The following is a 20894-nucleotide window of genomic DNA, read 5'->3' as shown; positions in this document are numbered from 1 at the left end:
CCATCCTAGTTGCACAAATATTCTGACTAGTCGCTCATCAGCAACTAGTGCCACCAGAAGTCCAACTAGTGCCACCAGAAGTCCAACTAGTGCCACCAGAAGTCCAACTAGTGCCACCAGAAGTCCAACTAGTGCCAACAGAAGCCCAACTAGTGTCAACAGAAGTCCAACTAGTGCCACCAGAAGTCCAACTAGTGCCACCAGAAGTCCAACTAGTGCCAATAGAAGCCCAACTAGTGTCAACAGAAGCCTAACTAGTGCCACCAGAAGCCCAACTAGTGTCAACAGAAGCCTAACTAGTGCCACCAGAAGTCCAACTAGTGCCAATAGAAGCCCAACTAGTGTCAACAGAAGCCTAACTAGTGTGAACAGAAGTCCAACTAGTGCCACCAGAAGTCCAACTAGTGCCACCAGAAGCCTAACTAGTGTCAACATAAGTCCAACTAGTGCCAACAGAAGCCCAACTAGTGTCAACAGAAGCCTAACTAGTGCCACCAGAAGTCCAACTAGTGCCAATAGAAGCCCAACTAGTGTCAACAGAAGCCTAACTAGTGTCAACAGAAGCCTAACTAGTGCCACCAGAAGTCCAACTAGTGCCAATAGAAGCCCAACTAGTGTCAACAGAAGCCTAACTAGTGTCAACAGAAGTCCAACTAGTGCCACCAGAAGTCCAACTAGTGCCACCAGAAGTCCAACTAGTGTCAACAGAAGCCTAACTAGTGTCAACAGAAGTCCAACTAGTGCCCCCAGAAGTCCAACCAGTGCCAACAGAAGTCCAACTAGTGACACCTAGAACCACACCAGTAGTGCCAACCTCCCAAGTAGTCATCTTTCTGATGCCATAGTGGCCCACTGGACCAAACTAGTAATGTTCAAAGTCTTACTGGCTAAGTAGAAAGATGCATAAGCTTTAACATGTTAACTAGTGTAATATGGTTTAATCTCGTCAGTTAACTAGTGACCTACGATTTGCTGCACTGGTTAACTAGCCTCTTGAAGTCCAAATATTTAACTCATAAGTTGCACTAGTTAACTAGTGCTGGCCCAAATATACACTAATTACACCACCGAGACATTCTGAGTCAGTCCCTCCAGGAATTGGCGATGTTGCGATCACACAAATCCACGCATATTCAACCAATCTCTGTAAATTCAGCATGATCTTGCAATTTTAGCAGTTGTCAAAAAAAAAACCAGCGAGAATTTGCTAGATTTTGGTTGATTTTTTCGTGAATGTTCTCAAGAAACATTTTTAACATTTCTTTTTTCCCCACCAAAAAATGTTCAAAGGTTTCCCAAAAATGTTAAAAATGTGGACATCAGAAGTTTCACTGGGAAAGTGTGTTTTTTTTCCTACATTTTCAAAATTTAAAACGGGTCGATTTTGACCCGCAGGACGACACGAGGGTTAAACTCACCTGTGGCAGGTAACAGGTGCTGGCAAGATAGAAATCAAACCTGAAACCAGTTAGAATGTCTAAAAGTTGACTCAACCTTTGTGTTGTGTGTCTGTGTGAGTCACACCAAGCATGAAGAAGACTAGTTAACTAGTGGGGAGAATCTAATTAGTTAACATGTTGCTGAAAATGAGCAGCTAGTCAGAGTTTTTGTGCAACTAGGACGGCAAAGTGCAAAACTGAATGTCCAACTAGTGCTGACAAAGACTGAACCAGTGAAGAAAACTAACGTCTGATATCAGTGATATGGAATAAATGCTCACAGGGCTTTCCATCGTGCACACATCTCTCATGAGAACAGATATTCCTGCAGCAGTCATATCTCCCACCTGCTCACATGAATGCATGGGAATCTGGACTATTTTCCGCTGCTCTTTTACTACGTGTTGTGTTCAACGCTTCAGCTTTTATAAGGAGTCCCACCCTCTTTAATGAAATCAGGCTTTAAATGCATCGGCGTTAACAAGTGAGTGGAATTCCATTCAAAAAGCCCATGAGAGAGTGTGTGAAAACCGTTAAAAACATGTTTACTCCCCTGAAAACGGCATCTTTTCTCATAATAAGGTAGCTGCACCTCCTTTTTTGCCTCTTCCATGTGGATTCTCTTCACGCCAAACGGCCAGTTCTCGTCTTTTTCATTAATCTACCGAAACGTGACGTCGCTCCGAGTCGTGTAGTCGAATCTCCGTGTGCAAACAAACCTTTTTCTCTCACCTCTGTCTAAATACCAGCAGGTTTGCTCACGCAGGAAGCTGAACGGTGGCGGTGGACGGTTGCCATGACGGCTCCAAATAATCCACTGTTATGTATTTATGCAGCCCAAGGACACGTTTTACGAGGTGTCATGATTGCATGTACAATTAAAGCAAATAAAACTGTCCTTGAAATGGCAAACAGGTTTTCGAGAACCTTTAAAACTCTCTTTTATCATCCCAACCAATTTCTATTTCGGTTTTACAGCTGCATCCCGTGTTTGGAGTGTTTCTTTGCGTTTCACGCTGTGCTCCGAGCTGAATTAAACCGTTTGCAGTACACAGAATGAACCAGCAATTCCTACGGCGGGGAAAACAGCTGACCGAATTACACAAAAAGACAGAAATGAGACACAAGATGGTAAAACAAAAAACACACAAAAACAAGACACAAAACCACAGAAACGAGACAGAAAACCACAAAAACAAGACAGAAAATGACAAAAACGAGACAGAAAACCACAGAAACAAGCCAGAAAATGACAAAAACAAGACACAAAACGAAAAACACGAGACACAAAATGACAGAAATTAGATAGAAAACGACAAAAAAAACATAAAACAGCAAAAATGAGAAACAATAGGACAGACGTGAGAAAGAAAACTGCAAAAACAAGACACAAAATGACAAAAACAAGACAGAAAATGACTAAAACAAGACAGAAAATGACAAAAACAAGATGCAAAACGACAAAAACAAGGCACAAAACCACAGAAACCAGAGTGTTTTCTTTCTGTTTCACGCTGAACTCCAAGCCTAATTAAACTGTTTGCAGTACAAAGAAAGAACCGGCGATTCCTGCAGCAGACAAAAGAGCTGACCGAACATTTGGACGGTCGTAAAAGAAGAAGAAAGAAGAAGAAAGTAGAAGCCGTCCCACTCCGGCCCTGAGTGGATCTAAAGCTTCTAAAAGTTGAAAACAGAGCGCTGATCATTGCTGTAGAAAACACAGATAAATAACTGGAGCGTTTTATCTCATCAAGGACGTCTGTTTCCATGCTGTGAAGCTTCGTCCATCCTCATGTGTAAAGCACAGATAAATAGCTGGAGAGCTTTATCTCATCAAGGACGTCTGTTTCCATGCTGTGAAGCTTCGTCCATCCTCATGTGGAGGGAAGAGAAACAGTCTGGATTAAGACTCCCACTTTCCTCTGATTATCATGAGAGGAAATTAGAACGACCCTAGCAGCGACCTGCCTCCACTTATTAATCATTTCGGGACAAAAAAAACACAAAACACACAGATTATAAAATATGTCCAACACTAGAAATATTTGGTGTTTATTAGGAATTTCCAATAAAAATCGACCCACTGATATTATCGGCCCGGTATCGGCATAAAAAATAATATCAGTCAAAATCGTTATTGGGGTTTTTTTGCCCATCATGAAAACTGATAAAATAACACCTGGATTTACCAACTCATAGAGGGAGAGAGAGTGTGAACTGTTGTTTGAGACAATTAATAAACATAAAAAGGCATCAACGTGCAATTTTTTTCCATAACTTCAGCTGAAGTAGTTTTCTTATTTTGCTCAGACAGTGTTTCCATCTGAAAGCCTTGTTTCATCTGAGAATACATCCAATGGAGCATCACAATAAAATGAGGCATGATGTGTTAATTCCACCACAGGAGATATGTGATGTTACCGAGAATTAGTTTAACAGCCCACAGATATTGGTATCGATTGATATCAGAATCAAAAATTTAGATATCGGCTAAAAAAGACAGTATCAGACATCCCTACTTAGATTAGTTAAAACTTAAACGTGAACATAATCTAATTTCTAAACATAAAAACAGCTCTGACTGGACTTTCACGTGTCAACTTCACCATAAAAATAAACTATTATTTGCAATTAGTGCAACTAAACAAAACTCAAGGAGCTCTACTGTAAAATAAACAAAGAAAATAAACACTCATTTTAAAAAGCATTTATTTCCACTTGAGCTGCTGCATCAACTATAACTAGGGATGTCCAATAATATCGATATTATCGGCCCACCGATATTTTTTGTCATTTGAGTTTTGTTTTTGTCATTTAGCATCTCGTTTTTGTTGTTTTGTGTCATTTTTGTGTCTCGTTTTTGTCGTTTTCTGTGTTGTTTTTGTCGTTTTTTTCCTCATTTTGTGTCTCGTTTTTGTCGTTTTCTGTGTTGTTTTTGCCTTTTTTCCTCATTTTGTGTCTCGTTTTTGCCATTTTCCACCTTGTTTTTGTCGTTTTCTGCCTCGTTTTTGTCGTTTTCTGTCTGGCTTTTCTTATTTTGTCTCTTTTTCGTCATTTTGTGTCTCGTTTTTGTCATTTTTTTGTCTTGCCTTTGTTGTTTTGTGTCTTGTCATCTTGTGTCTCGTTTTTGTGGTTTTCTGTCTCATTTTGTCGTTTTCTGTCTGGCTTTTCTTACTTTGTCTATTTTTTGTTGTTTTGTGTCTCGTTTTTGTTGTTTTCTGTCTCATTTTCTGTCATTTTTTTGTCTTGCCTTTGTTGTTTTGTGTCTTGTCGTTTTGTGTCTTGTTTTTGGTAATTGGCAAACAAGCCAATATCGGACATCCGTCATGTTTATAACAGATTTAAAACAGAGGAAAGTGAGCTGCTGCCGACTCCTAGAAGTCTGATCGGAGCATCTTCCTCCAAACAAGCAGTAAAACATAAATGTACTGCATATACTGCATAGGATCCTGAACACAAACAGGTAAAAGCAGGCGTGATAAAATGTTTACGACTCCACTTCCGCCCACTTACTGTCTGCTGCCCGCTGAACGGCTGTTGAGTACTGGAAAAAGGACGTGGCTGAATTCGGACATTCCCGTACTCAGGAAACCACATCTAATAGGATCACGGCGGAGGGATGCAAGGAGACGGAGCAGCGGCGAACGCTATGAAAAATAAGCCTGTCAACGGAGCGTCAGGCCTAACTGGGTTTAGACTCATGGAGAATCCACACAGGGACGAGTCGGCAGCGTTTACAGACCGGTCAGAGGATGGAGGGGTGAGGCTGCAGGCAAAAAGTGGAGCTTCATGTTGTCAAGGAGTGATATTTTTAGGACAGGCAATGCAGACGCCTACTTTAAATGCAGCGGGAGATAAGAAGTGTAGGAGGGAAAACTGAATAAAAAGACACCACGACCCTGATAAAAAGAGGCTGGATTATCTGTTCACAGCCACTGAGCTGGGTCCTGAAGAAACATCAGAACGACTGGTTGTTTTGTCAAGTAACTGACTAGTTATTTGGTCTACAAAATGTCAGAAAATGTTGCAAATGAGACAGAAAACAACAAAACAAGGCAGAAAACAAAAAATGAGACAGAAAATGACTAAAATAAGACACAAAATGATAAAATGAGACACAAAAGGGCAAAAACAAGACACAAAACAGCAGAAACAAGACAAAATGGCAAAAACAAGACATGAAACCACAAAAGTAAGACATAAAACGCCAAAAATGACGCACAAAATGAGAAAAGCGAGACAAAAACAACAAAAACAAGACAGAAAACAACAAAAATGAGACAGAAAAGGACAAAAATGAGACAGAAAATGACAAAAATTAGGCACAAAATGATAAAACGAGACAAGAAAGGGCAAAAAATAAGACACAAAACAGCAGAAACAAGACAAAATGGCAAAAACAAGACATAAAACCACAAAAGCAAGACAGAGGACGACAAAAATGATGCACAAAATGACAAAAGCAAGACAAAAAACAACAAAAACAAGACAGAAAACATCAAAAATAAGACACAAAATGACAAATTAGACACAAAATGATAAAACAAGACACAAAAGGGCAAAAAATAAGACACAAAACACCAGAAACAAGACAAAATGGCAAAAACAAGACATGAAACCGCAAAAGTGAGACAGAAAACGCCAAAACGATGCACGAAATGACAAAAGCGAGACAAAAAAACAACAAAAACAAGACAGAAAATGATGAAAATTACACAAAATGACAAAGCAAGACACAAAATGGCAAAAAAAACACAAAATGACAAAACAAGAAACAAAACATCATAAACAAGGCAGTAAACAACAAAAATGAGACAGAAAATAACAAAATTTAGACACAAAATAATAAAACGAGACACAAAAGGGCAAAAAATAAGACACAAAACAGCAGAAACAAGACAAAATGGCAAAAACAAGACATGAAACCACAAAAGTAAGACATAAAACGTCAAAAATGATGCACAAAATGAGAAAAGCGAGACAAAAAAACAACAAAAACAAGACTGAAAACGATAAAAATTAGACAAAATGACAACGCGAGACACAAAATATCATAATCAAGACACAAAACAACAAAAATTAGACACAAAATGTGACACCAAACTGAATATTCTTTTGGGAAACACAGATTTTGACATTTTCCAACATTTTCTGACCGAAAAACTCGACAAAATTACTCAGCTCAGTGACTGATTGAAAAATCCTCTGAATCTGAATCATCCTGAAGAAACATCTGAACTGTAGGTTTATTTGTCAAGCTGTCTGATGCATAAAATGTCCAAAAATTCTGCAAATTCATTTAACTTTTATCCATCTGAGAGTAGATCCAACACCAGCAAGGATCTAGTCAGGAGGAAACAACCAGAACAACCAAATAAAATGTTGAAAAATGTCTAAATCTGTGTTTCCCAAAAGGTCTCAGATGTCCTTTGTTGGACAGCCGAAGGACATTCAGGTTACTGTCATAGAGACGGAAAGAAAACAGAAAATATTCACATTGAAGCAGCTGGAATCACTTTTTTTCTTTAAAAACTGACTAAAATTACGACTTACAAAGCTTGAGAACTGAACTGTCAAACTAGAGGAGAGATTCTGTGATGTAAAAACAGTTTTTTTTTGGACACATGCTTGAAGGAATCATAATGTTTAAGATCACTGAGGCCAAAACATGCAGTAAGATCAGTCTGAGTTTGTTTACTGAAGTGTTTTCTTACCTCTCAAAGCCGATTTGTCTGATGGATTTCTCCCACGAGGAACCTGAAGGGAAACATATGAGGACATTTAGATATTGGTCGACAAAGAAAAGCATCTGAAAGGGTTCAAAAACACTTTCATGTCACAGAAATTCAAAACAAACAGCAGCATTGGAGGTTTCCAAGCAAAAAGCAAAGCTGCACAGAAGAAAACATTCAGTGACTGCTGCTGATTATTAACATCTATTAATGCAGAGAATCGAGATTTAGTCATTAAGACATGAGCAGTAAGAACAAAATGAGACATTAAACGACAAAAACAGGACAGAAAAAGACAAAAACGTGTCAGACAACCACAAAAACAAGACACAAGATGACAAAAACGTGGCACAAAGCAACAAAAACTACAAACAAAATGACAAAAACGAGACAGAAAACGACAAAAACAAGACAGACAACCACAAAAACGAGACAGAAAAAGATAAAAACAAGACACAAAATGACAAAAACATGGGACAAAGCAACAAAAACGACATACCAAATGACAAAAGTGAGACAAAAAACGACAAAAACAAGACATAAAACAAGATTCAAGAGCAGAGTTGGAGGAGGACTGAGCAGCCTTGGAGGAGGACTGAGCTCTCTGAGTGCTCTTCTAGTTTGGTTCTTTGATTCAGCAGCATCCAGCAGCCCTGTTTTCCTCTGTTTGACCACTTTTGTGTTACTTCTGTCACTGAACAATAAATTGCTTCACCAAATCAATTATTTGTGGTTGTTTCTCTTCCACCCGGCTGACCCTAGCAGCTGAAGGAACACCACCGTAAACACTGGATAACATCTAATGTGAAAAGCAGAGGAGATACACAGACAAGAATAAACAACAAACCATTTTTAGAATTTCCTCTAAGTAACACAGAAACCAAATTCCCAGTAAAGACGAGATTCAAATGATTCTTAGTTAGAAACTGGAAACGCTGAATAAAACTGTTTGGATTGTTGTGTTGCTTATTTTTCATCAGTGGCAAAAAAAAAAAGCTGCATTACTACACTGTAAAAGTATATTTGAAAAACTATAATACATACAAAAACGGTGACAAAAGGCGAGGAAAAAACCCTCCTGTTTCATCATGTGTCGGCTTCTAAAGCTAAAATGGAATATATTTTAAATCTAACATTTAGTCACATTAAGAAAATTAGGAAATAAAAAGTTCTTCATCATGCAAACTGACTTCAACAAAATTGTTTTAATATTTTGCTCCTTCAGTTGAAATTCAGTTAATAAATGTGTTGTCATTTAATTTTTAGTAGAAAGTGTTGCAGAGTATATTGCACTTTTAGTCTAACCACGATATAAAACTGTAAAAACAGCAGCTGAAATTATGACGGTGGGACATTTACAGTCCACAAATGTTTGCTCACCGTTACATGGATATTAAAAAATCTTTGGGAAATCCGAAGTCAAACAGCAGCAGGAACATGTTCAGTAAAACCACAGACACTGAGGCCGATCAGGGAGGACAGGAAACGCTCATTCTGACTAAAATAATCAGAATTTACAACAACTCTGCTCCAAAATTTCTGACTTAGTGTAAAATACGGATGTTTATGAAGATATCTGGACAAATGTAGCTCGTTATCGTTATATTAAACTGTTCTTAAAGTTGTTTTTTGGCCTTTTGTTGGCTTTGTTAGACAGGTTAGCAGAGAGGCAGGAAGAAAAGAATGAATAAGAATGAGGGGAAGACCTGATTGACAGATATGTTTTTTTCAGGGCCGATACCAAAACTGATTTTTAGAACACAAGGAGGCTGATAACCGATATTTGGAGTCGATATTCACTTGCAGTAAAAGTGAAAATATTGGCGTCAAATTAGAAAATAGACACATTTGTTTTTAAAACCGTAACAAAAAGTGCAGGGAGCTCCAGGGCTCATCATGTCTTATAAAGTTAAATGAAGAATTAAACAAATAAATATTGGAATTTCCGGACTATTGAGCGCACCTGAATATTAGCCACACCCACTAAATTTAAAAAGAAAAAAAATGCACATCTATAAGCCGCAGATCTCCACATTGGAACATGAGATATTTACACAGAAAGATTATAACTTTTAATTAAATAAATGCTTTTTTTTCCTGAACATTGTCGGCAACACAGTAGTCCTTCAATAAAACCAAATTTAAGGTAACTCTTAAGGCATAGCCGGAGTATTTTTTAGATACTGATGAATCTTTTTTCTGACATCGTTCTGTGAGTAATTTTCTAACTGAACACAAAAACAATGAATCTGGATGAGCTAACGAGCCAACCTGAAGGAAGCGTGGAGAGAAGTTTAAGTAAAGGAGGTGTGGCCATTGAAGCAACAAAGGATTCTTGAGGAAAGAGCAAATAAATGTGTTTTTAAAATGTTTTATAGGTAGACATGTGACGACACTGTAGTGCTGGGCGATATGGCCAAAAAATAAAATCTCGATTTTTTTAGTCATCTTGGACGATTATGATTTTAATTGATTTTTGTTGTTTCTTTGTGGTCTGTTTGCTATGGCTAGTGCTAGCCATGCCGCACTCCCGTAGCTGCAGCACTCTTCCCATTCTTCAGGATGCCTCTGCTGGAGGTACCAAAAGAGGTTAGTTGTGCTGCTACTCTTGGTTTTCACAGAACTTTTGCAAACCTTGCACATGACTGTAGTTTGCTCTGTGTCAGTCTTGTCAAAGCCGAACCACTTCCATATAATCGATGTAACATGAGGCCCTTTTCTCGCGACCAACTCTTCGTCTGCTGTTCTGTCCGCCATGACGGGGGTGTGAGTGTTTTGGCGGAAGGAGATGAGAGGTGGAAGCAAACACCAGTGCACAAGTTGTGAAAGACAGAAGAAGAATCTGTATTGTTATATATTTAAGCTCGCCTTAATTTTACAATTTGGCAAATTTTCAAATCGTCAAGTTTTAAAAAGGCGAATTAATCGAATTGATTCGATTTATCGCCCAGCCCTATGACACAGTAAGTCTGTTACTCTGGTTTTATCCAGAATGTGAAAAGTTAATTTTTATACCCTCACAGCCTCAGACAAAGCTTCACGAGTCTCCTCTGATCTCTGGAAGAGGCTTCACGTGACAAAAAAGGCAATCTGATCAACTTAAATACATCACGTTAAAACATTTTTTGCAGCCTGATACAAAAGAAAAACTTGCTTCTGGCTTTTAGAACCGTTCTGCAAAAGAAGTCTGTATGATATGACGTAATTTTCTCCAATTTTCTGAGTTTTTTGTTTGCTTTTTTTACTCTACACAGATTTTGTTGACATATAGGCTCTATGTGTGCCCAGCAAAATGAGCAACGACCAGGAGGGAAACTCTGGAAAGGAAAGTTTGGCTGCAAAAAGCAGGTTTGTGGAAACGTTTCGGCTACAGAAGGAACGACGGCGTCCAAAAACAGGTACTGTGTTGGCAGCGTCTTGAGATGGTTGCCACAACACAAAGCAACACGAGTAATTTGTTTGACCGTTTAAATCTGCACAACAAAGCTCAGCATGACGAGAGCAAAGCCACATCTGAACGCTGTCCAAAGGAAAAACGAAATATTTCTGATGCCTTCGCCGGTGTTCCACCACATGAGAGGGCTTCAACTCAAATAAAGTCCATGGATTCAGTTATCTTGTAATTATGATTTTTCAGTTTCTGTGCAGATGCACTTGATTTGAAATAACTGGAATGTTTCTACAATGATTCATTCTTTCAAAATATTTTACTTTATTTTTTATTTTAAAAAACAGAATGTCCTAATGTCAGTTCAGCCCTAATGGATGGACATAAAATGCAGTGCATTTCCACAAAATGAACGTTTGAAAATCAGCTGTTGATGAATATAAATCATTTTTAGAATAAGACTATTAAATTGTTTTGTTCTGGAGCTCAGAAAGGACAAATTTGTAGCAGCAGAGAGTAAAACTTTTGGCTAGAACGCTGAAAATAGACAAACTTTCTTTGGAGTTGAAACCTCGACTCCAACAAACACCGCATTGGTTTCATTTCATAGCTACCATACTGGACGAACAAGACGATAGTTTATGAAGTCAGTGCTCGAATTTTTTTGATTCCTTTAGGTTGAAAATCACTTTAGATAGAACTCTTAAATGAAACGCACTGAGGAAAAATTAGCAAAAATTTAGATTGGAAAGAAATTCTAAGAATCATTGCCAATAAATAGTGGTGGGACAAAACATTGATACAGCGATATGTTGTCGTCCTTCCTCGTGTGACATGAGTATCGGTACGCCGAGGCCAAATATCCATACTTGAATTAGTCAGTCCCTCCAGGATTTCATGGAGTTTTTCCAGATTGTTGCGTCCCTAAAATGCCTGAATTTGCCTCGGCTTTTCTAAAAAAACTGCGATATAAGTTGCGATGTTTTAAGAAGCCCAGCGATTCCCAACATCTGCAGCTTCACCCGGCTCAAACGAAGCCTCCAGGTTAAAGAACAGAACCTCAGAGTCTGATCTGTAGGAAGCAGGCTGAGCTCAGCATGGATGCTTCTGGAAGAAAGGGTGAAAGTTTTCCACCAGAAATACCCGTCCTCAGACTTTATGTGAGCATCATAAAACAGCCTCTGTACTCGCTGGGCCGTTAACCTCCTCAGCACAGCGTTTTCTTTACACTTTCATCTTCTAACTCCGGATACGGTTCGACACATCACCGCTGTTATCTGAGAGCCTGAGAGGAAGAGGTCTATGGATACGAAGAGCGATAAAGAGCAACAATGCAGGACGTAATGACGACTGCTCCTTCAACGGGCGGTTTAGCTGCTATGAGCCGTTTCTAGGACCAAAATGAACGTTGAAAATCCTTTTGTTTTACCCGACTTCATCAGCAGATGGGTGGACAATAACTGGCAGAAAGTTTAGACAATCACAGGAAAGTAGGTGGACTTTTTTCTCTGAGAATTCACCAGAAATGTAGCAGACTCCACCCGCCCGGTGCCCTCGGCGCTGTCATGTGTTTGCAGTGCATTTCCCATCGTGTCCAGTCAGCAGCAGGAATGACGGACGAGTCTGGAGGAAGCCGGATCATCTGGTGGCCAGCCGCTGACCCGCTCTAACAGCTGGAGGTGTGGGAAGGCTCTTCTCATTTCTGCTGTTTTTGCTGCTCTAATGGTGCATTTGGCCGCGATGCACGCAGGAAATCATACGGAGTTATCTGGGAGGAGGAAAAGGAGGACTCCCTGTTTATATTTGGCTGCCAGAAGGAAAACGGTGTCAAGGGGGAGCCGAACATCAGATACAGAAACCTGAGATATGGCATTTACTCTGAGTGGAGGCGGCGCATCAAGAGGACAAAATGCCTGACTTCCTGTTAGATACGGAGCCCAAAAATAAAAAGGAGGCCGACATTAGGTTCAGGAAGAGCAGCAGCATGTAGACAGAGCTGCACAGTGGGGCAAACTCTGGAAGCTTCCACTGTATATTAAAAAAAACCTCTTAACCCCGTTTGTTTTCTAGGTTACAGTGGAGTTAATGCATGTAGATTTTGTTTAAAGGTCAATAGATGGAGGTTTAGGTGGAAGTCTTGATCTCCAGGGTTTGATCTGTCAAAAACCGCCACCCCTGAGGGTTCAGTAATAAAGATTTCCTTAAGAGAATATTTATTCTGCTCGCTCTGAACAGCTCTGTGAGGCGATGAGGTTCGTTCTGCTTGAGGAGTTCCCTCCGTTAGAAAGAACAAGTCATCAGAACACAGGGTCAGGGTCTGTCCCATCCAGACACATCCAGGTTTTACAGTTTGATAGAGAGTTTCACAGGAAGCCCAAGGCCGTCTATTAACACCTTCCCACCACTGAGTCAGGACCTTACGGTGTTTGCTTTACTGGCAGCAAATATCCCCCTTTTTCTCCTGCGTCACCATACGGCACCAGGAAGCTAATTACCTGGAGGAATGTGTCGGATCTATAAAGCTTCATGATGTGACAATATGCAATAAGAGCACAGACACTGAAAGCGTGAATCGTTACTAGAGAGCACATTTGACTCACTGCTGCAAATGGCACGTCTTCGCTCAGTGTTTTGGATGGAAACGAAATAAGCTGCAGCCTCCCTGGTGATGTACGACTTTGTGACGCTGCATAACGGCTGAGGTCGGAGTTTAAGCACAGAACGGCCTCGGTGAGGACAGATTTCACCAATATGGTCATACATGAGGGCTCAGGGTGAGGAAGGCTGCTAACTTTTAATGAATGCATCTTAAAGCGTTGAGTCCCAAGGGAAATTCAAAATTAAAGTATTTAAAGCTACAGACATATGACAAGAATTGGAATATTTTCTGGTTTATTTACTCTGCTATCTCTAGAGTGCAGACACCACAAGACATCTGCCACCTTTCTGCCTCTTTGGTAAACTACTGTTTGGAGTCATCCAGACAGTATCACGTTTTCCATGAAAACTCCCACTTTTATTCACATGCTAACAGTAGTCGTAGTTACGAACATTTCTCGCTACTGATAAGAGTTTCTCACCTTTAAATCATAAACTACCCCTTTCCCCTCCTTTCTTCCTGTGAGTTTTTCCTCTAGAAAGTTAACATCACCTCATCAATATCAGCTCAGGAAGGGAGCAGAATGTCTAAATGTAATGAAAAGGATCTTAGTTTACAGACAATGTTACACAAGTTTATGATGTCATTGTTGTCAGTTGGGGCACCTTCACTGCATCCTGGGCTAAACTAGGGCTGGACCCGAATATCCCGAATATCCCAAATATCCGAATATTCGTTCGCTACAGCACTATCCGGATATTAATTTTGGTATCTGAATATGCCGTGTACTCACAGTTGAAGTCGGAGGCGATGGAGTTCCCGGCCAGCAGGCTGTTGACGGTGATCTGATAGATGATGTGGAGCAGCAGGAAGGACATGCTGGTGAAGCAGAGGGACTGCAGCAGACGTCCTGTGTGGCCTGAAGGAGGACAACAGCAGCGAGAGTCAGTTCACCAACGCTCACTTTAAGGATTCCCACATGTTATTCCTGCCCTTTGAGCACTAAAACACAGAAAAAGCCTCTTCGCCGGTTTGTTATTGTAGCTGCAGAGAACTCTGTGGAACACTCGGGTCAGATTTGTGGAGTCTGGAGGAGGTAAAGGTGACTGGGAGAGCGCCCAGCAGAACAGATCCTGGCTAAGAAGCTGCAACGCGACCGGAGCCGAGCTTATTTCTACTGAGAAGTCAAATAAACATTCTGGTGGACCACAAGAACCTCGAAGTCTCTAATTCATCACCAGAGGAACAGAACCACCTTCCAGATCTGGTTTTGTTCTCTGGTTTGTGGCTGTTCACAAATAAAGGTTAAGAACTTACAGGTGTTGACTGACCGAGGGTCTTCCTTTAACCCTCTGAACTCCACTTTCTGGGTGTTTTTGTCGTATTTTTACTCTCAGCAGACTCATTTTTCACCGCGATGTAAAATCCTGCACCTCTATGGAAACAGAACAAGATCTAAAATCTATTAGGACACTAAATAAAACACAAAAGATGGATGTCTTTGATTAATTATTTCATAAACAACCCTGTAATTAATATTTATGAGTCCGGATTTTAGAGATATTTGACTGATTGTTTCCTTACCCTATGGAATCACAAGCGTGTCATAATAACAAATAAATCTGCTATAAAAATAAGGAAATAAATGTGTAAATATGAAGATGAATAAAAAATAAATAATAATAATGTTTTTTTTCAGGCATTGACGACTCACCTGGACAGAAAGAGCCCCCCCCCAAAGTTTAAGTTTAAGTTTATTTCAACACCCCGCATATACAATTAAACATTTACAATTCCCACTAACTTACAGTTACTCGCAAGGTTTGAAAAGGGGATGGAAGAAGCATTGCTTTTCATTTTCCAACCCGTCACACCACACCCCCACATTCACAACATGTCAATACCCTACCAGACAATAAGAAGATCAACAACAAGGACAACAAAGACTGGCCCAATCACACTCTGACCCCATGTCAATCAAAGCCATTTGATTGACAGCTCAGTCCATCAATTAAAAGCAAACGAAAACAAAAAAGTAAAAACAGAAGGAAAAAACAAAGGGAAAAAGAATAAGCAAGGCAAAATTTTCCTTTATATTTCCATTTTTTTAAAATTTATTTATTCCTCTGTATATTTACATTTATTTCCTTTTTTTGTATTTATTCTTTTATTTATTATTCTTCGCTTTTACACATTTATTAGCTTTTTAACCATTTTTTTCTTTTATTAATTACTATTCATATTTACACATTTATTTTCCCCATATTTATTTTTTATTTATTCTTTGATTTATTCCTCTTTATATTTACACATATATTTCTTTATTTTGGTATTTATTCTTTTAGTTATTATTCTTCATATTTACCCATTTATTTCCTTATTTTTTAACAGATTTTTTAAATTTATTCCTCTTTATATTTACATATTTACTTCCTTATTTTTTTAATAGATTTATCTTTTATTATGGCACTCCTGTGACTCCATATGCTTCAGCTCTATCCTCTGTGCTTTGTATAAACACCGCCTGCAGTGCAGCCCTGAGTTTTGCTCTACTGAGTCACTAAAAGCTTCACAGTTGCACCGAGATGCACAGAATTTGCAGTTTTTCCACAAATACTGGTTCGAGTAAAAGGTTTATTTTTGGCAAATTATTAAACGAGACACATAGAATAAAGTGATTTGGTGAATTTTCATCTCTTCACCGATGATCTCGTCATTTTGGTGATTTTTAAAAGACAACAGGATGTTCTGGAGCCGAACGGGTTAATGTCGGTAGAGAATCCAGCTGTCAGTGGATCCAGATGTTCAACACATGGTTCTTTTATAGAGCACCTACAGGTATTTGGGATAATTTCTGGAGTTGTTATGGTGATAATTCTCTACAGTAGTTGTCTTCTTGTTATGAAAATGAAACAGTTCCTGCTCAGGGAAGCTCGATGACACTCCGGTCATTTGATGACAGTAGAACAGTAAAGCGCCTTGAAGCCTGACGGATTAAATGAAGCTCCACCGTCTGCATCGTTCGGTCCAGCAGTTCCTCTCAGGGCAGCATCTCCATCTCATTAAATCTACAGCATCCTCGTGGGGAACGGTTTTACTACGGCATCCTGGCTGCAGCGAGGCGCTACTGCTGAGGGCTAACCTGATCGCAAACAAGCCAGCCGCTAAACGTCCAAGTGAAAACAATTTGGGCTAATTTCCCGTCGCAATTCCCCGAGCTTTCACAACGAGGAAAAAGAATGCTTGTAAATACCACGTATGAGGACTTTTAGCGTCCAAATTGGTCCTAAGGTTCTAGACAATGTGACTTTCTATCTATTCTTTTTATTCATCTTTATATTTACACATTTATTTTCTTATTTTTAAAATGTTTATTTTTTTAATGCTTTTTATTTATTCCTTTTTAAATTGACACATTTATTTCCTTTTTAACAGGTCATTTTTTGTCATTTATTTTCTTATTTTTAACAGGTTTATTTATTTATTCTTTTTATTTATTCCTTTTATCCATTTACACATTCATTTTCTTATTTTTAAACAGACGTATTTTTATTTTTTATTTATTCCTTTTTATATTTACACATGTATTTCCTTATTTTTAACATTTAATTTTTTATTTATTCCACTTTATATTTACACATTTATTTTCTTATTTTTAAAAGGATTATTTACATATTCTTTTTATTTATTCCTTTTAAAATTGACACATTAATTTCCTTTAGCTATTCTTTTTATTCCTCTTTATATTGACACATTTATTTTTTTATTTTTAACAGGTTTATTTATTTATTCTTTTTATTTATTCCTTTTATACATTTACACATTCATTTTTTATTTCTAAACAGATGTATTTTTATTTTTTATTTATTCCTTTTCATATTTATTTCCTTATTCTTAACGTTTTATTTTTTTATTTATTCCACTTTATAATTTACACATTTATTTTCTTATTTTTAACAGGTTGTTTTATGTATTCCTCTTTATATTTACACATATATTTCTTTATTTTTTAACATATATTTATTATTATTTATTTATTCCTCTTTATAGCTACACATTCATTTCCTTCTTTTCTAATAGATATATTTTTTATTTATTCTTTTTATTCCTCTTTATATTTACACATTCATTTTCTAAACGTCCAAGTGAAAACAATTTATACTAATCTCCCGTTGCAATTCCCTGAGCTTTCACAAGGGGAAAGAATGCTTGTAAATACGAGGTATGAGGACTTTCAGCGTCCAAATTGGTCGTACGGCTCTGGACAATGCGACTGCTCTGGCTCCGTCACTGGCTTCCTACCAGCTACAGAACATTTATGCCGTCTGACGAACATCTGGTCCGGCCGCCTGACCGTAATCTTGAATAAAAATTCTCGCTTTTCTGCGTTATTCGGCTGCAAAACGGCGTCCCAGGAGAGCTTTTTAAATCAGAGCACAAACAGAGAGCATTGTTCTGTTTCCTTGCTCACTTCTTCTGCCTGATTTGACAGAAACAAACACATCTGAATTAAAGTTACACTTAATGAAGGGCGTGGCTGCTTTAACCGTCAGGGGAGTTCATGGGACAGTTCAGGAGCTAAAGCGCTAAATCCTCACATAGCTGTGATTCAGTTTGTGACTTCATGGGAGCTAAAAATGGTCTATACCAGGGGTGTCCAACATGAGGCCTGTGGGCCGAAAGTGGTCCTCCAGAGGGTCCAATCCGGTCCTCAAAGTGTAAAAATTACAGAGAAGACATTAACTGCAGATTGTAAATTAGTAAAACCATAAATTTAAAATCATTTCTAGACCATGACAGGTTTTTTTGATCGTGAAGTAAAATACTGGATTGTTCATTGTTCTGTTGTCATTTTGTGTCTCATTTTTGCAATATTTTGTCTTGTTTTTGTTGTTTTTTTGTCTTTATTAGTCTGATTTTTGCCATTCGTTTAACGTTTTTTTTTGTTTCTCGTTTTTGTCATTTTGTGTCTCATTTTTAGAATATTTTGTCTTGTTTTTTTGTCTTTTTTGTCTGACTTTTATCCTTCGTCTAATGTTTTTGTCATTTTGTTTCTCGTTTTTGTCATTCTGTATCTCATTTTTGTAATATATTGTCTTGCTTTTGTTGTTTTTTGTCTGACTTTTGTCATTTGTTTGACGTCTTTGTCATTTTGTTTCTTGTTTTTTTGTCTTTTTTGTCTTTTTTGTCTGACTTTGGCAATTCATCTAACGTTTTTGTCGTTTTGTGTTTCATTTTTATAATATATTGTCTTGCTTTTGTCTGACTTTTGTCGTTTGTTTGACGTCTTTGTCATTTTGTTTCTTGTTTTTGTTGTTTTTTTGTCTTTTTTGTCTGACTTTGGCAATTCATCTAACGTTTTTGTCGTTTTGTGTTTCATTTTTATAATATATTGTCTTGCTTTTGTTGTTTTTTGTCTGACTTTTGTCGTTTGTTTCCCATCTGTCATTTTGTTTCTCGTTTTTGTTTTGTGTTTCCTTTTTGTCTTGCTTGTGTTTTTGTGTACCATTTTTGTCATTTTGGGTCATTGTCTTGTTTGTCCATTTTTTGTCATTTTGTTTCTTGTTTTTGTTGTTTTGCGTTTCCTTTTTGTCTTGCTTGTGTTTTTTGTGTACCATTTTTGCCGTTTTGGGTCTCGTTTTTGTTGTTTTGTGTCTTTTATTGTCTCGTTAATCCCTTTTTTTTGTCATTTTGGGTCTTGTTTTTGCAGTATTTTGTTTATTATAATCAGAAATGGTCGAGCAGATGAAGATTTACCGACGATTGGAAAAGCCATTAAGAAGTCCACATCAGAGCCTTCATTCGTCGACAGTTTAACAGAGAAACATCTAAACTGCTCTTTAGGAAACCTCTGGGTGACATCATGGAGGGCTTATGTACAGATTTTACCGAAATCCCTCCAAAAAAGCCAATGAAATGTCTCCAGCATCAACTGAATTTGATCCTTTAGAGGAAACCTGCACCAGACGTGTCCTAAAATGTTATTTCAAAGCAGAACTATGGGACGTGTTAAAACCAGATAGAAGTCTAAAAGCTTCAATATAAACCTGATAAATCACCCGGAACTGCAAATATTTAGACTCATTCATGCAACTAAAACCCCCCCCCAAAGATAAACTGTCACATTGAACAGGGCAAACAGCACCCATTGTTCTTTAAATGCCCGATATGAGGGCAACCGTTTAGTTTGCTCACCTCCACTGAGAATTAAAAGCCTTCTTGGGAACGTGGAGCCAAATCCTGCTTTTATGACATTAGAGAGTGAAATCACAACAACAACACGTTGCATAAGTTATTGTTGGTCTCCAGTTGGAGTTTCGTACGCGGACGTATCCTCGGGCCCTGCTGTGGCTTTTTAAAGCAAATTACACCTAATGAATTATTCATGTCCAACATTTGGTTTAAATTAACTTTTACGAATTTAACCGCCGCATGTCCTCGAAGACCGACAGACAAAATGAAACAGACCATCAAAACGAAGCACCGAATTTAGCCTGATCCCTCCGCTAATTCACTCAGACAGAGCAGAGATGTTTTCATGTTTGCGTCTGTTTAAAACATCCACAGAAAGACATCAACAGAGGGAATGTAGAAACCACCGCAAGGAGAAAGTTGTAGTTTATGATTATCTGCTCACACTGTAATCAGTTTAATTCTTTCAGAACAAACTAATTATTGGCACCATTAAGCTACCGGTATCTGAAACGTAGAAAACCTGACGTTACTTTAACCCGAGAAGTCGTTTTATTGCAATATATTTGAAATTACAAGTTATAATCGTTTCATTTTCCAGCTATACCTCAAAAAACATGCTTGTGGCATCATTCCATTTATATTTTTAAGTTACCTGTTAGACGTTTAAAGAAATTGTAATATTGGAGTGATGCAGAGCAGCAAAAGCTGGAGGAAAAGAGTGGAAAAACATCAACAAAACGGATGTTTTTCATTCTTCTATTGCTGTTCTGTGAAACATTCTTCTTTTTCAATTAGCAAAATGTCCAAAATCTGCTGTAAAATGAAAATTAAACGTATATCAAACATGAAATTATTGTTGTGTGGACAGAAATATAATATATCCAATAATAATTAATGATTATTCTCAACCAAAATGACCAAAAAATGGCATAAAAACACATTGTAGGACTTTTAGATGAGAAAGTAACGCAGTAAATCGTTTCAGAATCGTGCATAAAGTTTACACCTTTTCCCTCCTTTTTTTGCTCATGAACGCCCTGTTTGTATGGCTCCTTTTTACATTTTGTCCTTCTCTTTACACCTTTTCCCTTCTTTCTTTGCTAATAATACAAATTGTTATTCTTAACCAAAATGACAAAAAACAAATTAAAAAAACACATTGATCCTTAATTTCTGACCCACTTATGGACGAGTGCAGGGTCCAACCATCGGAGCATCAAAGGGTTAAAGGGGAAATAATCTGTAAAACCTCTTTCTTTCAATGATCTAACACACATTTACCTAAAATATAGCTTCAAATGTAATGCTACTTCCCATTTTTTCCACACATGGACAGCTATATTCCCTCCACTGAGACTGTTTTTGCTGCAGCTTCCTGTTGATGACAGCTGACAGATGGGAAACAGGTTACACTAGAAGAATATCTCCTATTATCTGACAATTTACTTCACTTCTTTTGTGTTTCAGACGGTAAACATGATCACTCGAATGCTTGGTGAAAGCTTACACAAACATAAAGTCGACATTTTACCTGTTTTTAA

General features: G+C 38.0%; 1 protein-coding gene across 1 annotated transcript in view; it reads right to left on the bottom strand.

Annotated features, from left to right (window-relative positions):
- Positions 1 to 20894, bottom strand: part of LOC110965151 (piezo-type mechanosensitive ion channel component 2) — a 132327-nt gene that overhangs the window by 97650 nt on the left and 13783 nt on the right. Inside the window, exons 3-4 of the mRNA XM_051952952.1 lie at positions 13952 to 14077; positions 7154 to 7196 (exon numbers count right to left, since the gene is read on the bottom strand). Of these exons, the coding sequence (XP_051808912.1) occupies positions 7154 to 7196; positions 13952 to 14077 (169 nt within the window). The remainder of the gene's footprint in view (positions 1 to 7153; positions 7197 to 13951; positions 14078 to 20894) is intronic.

Source organism: Acanthochromis polyacanthus, chromosome 9, assembly GCF_021347895.1.
Source record: "Acanthochromis polyacanthus isolate Apoly-LR-REF ecotype Palm Island chromosome 9, KAUST_Apoly_ChrSc, whole genome shotgun sequence".
Taxonomy (NCBI): domain Eukaryota; kingdom Metazoa; phylum Chordata; class Actinopteri; family Pomacentridae; genus Acanthochromis; species Acanthochromis polyacanthus.
This window is presented reverse-complemented; position numbering and strand designations above follow the sequence as displayed.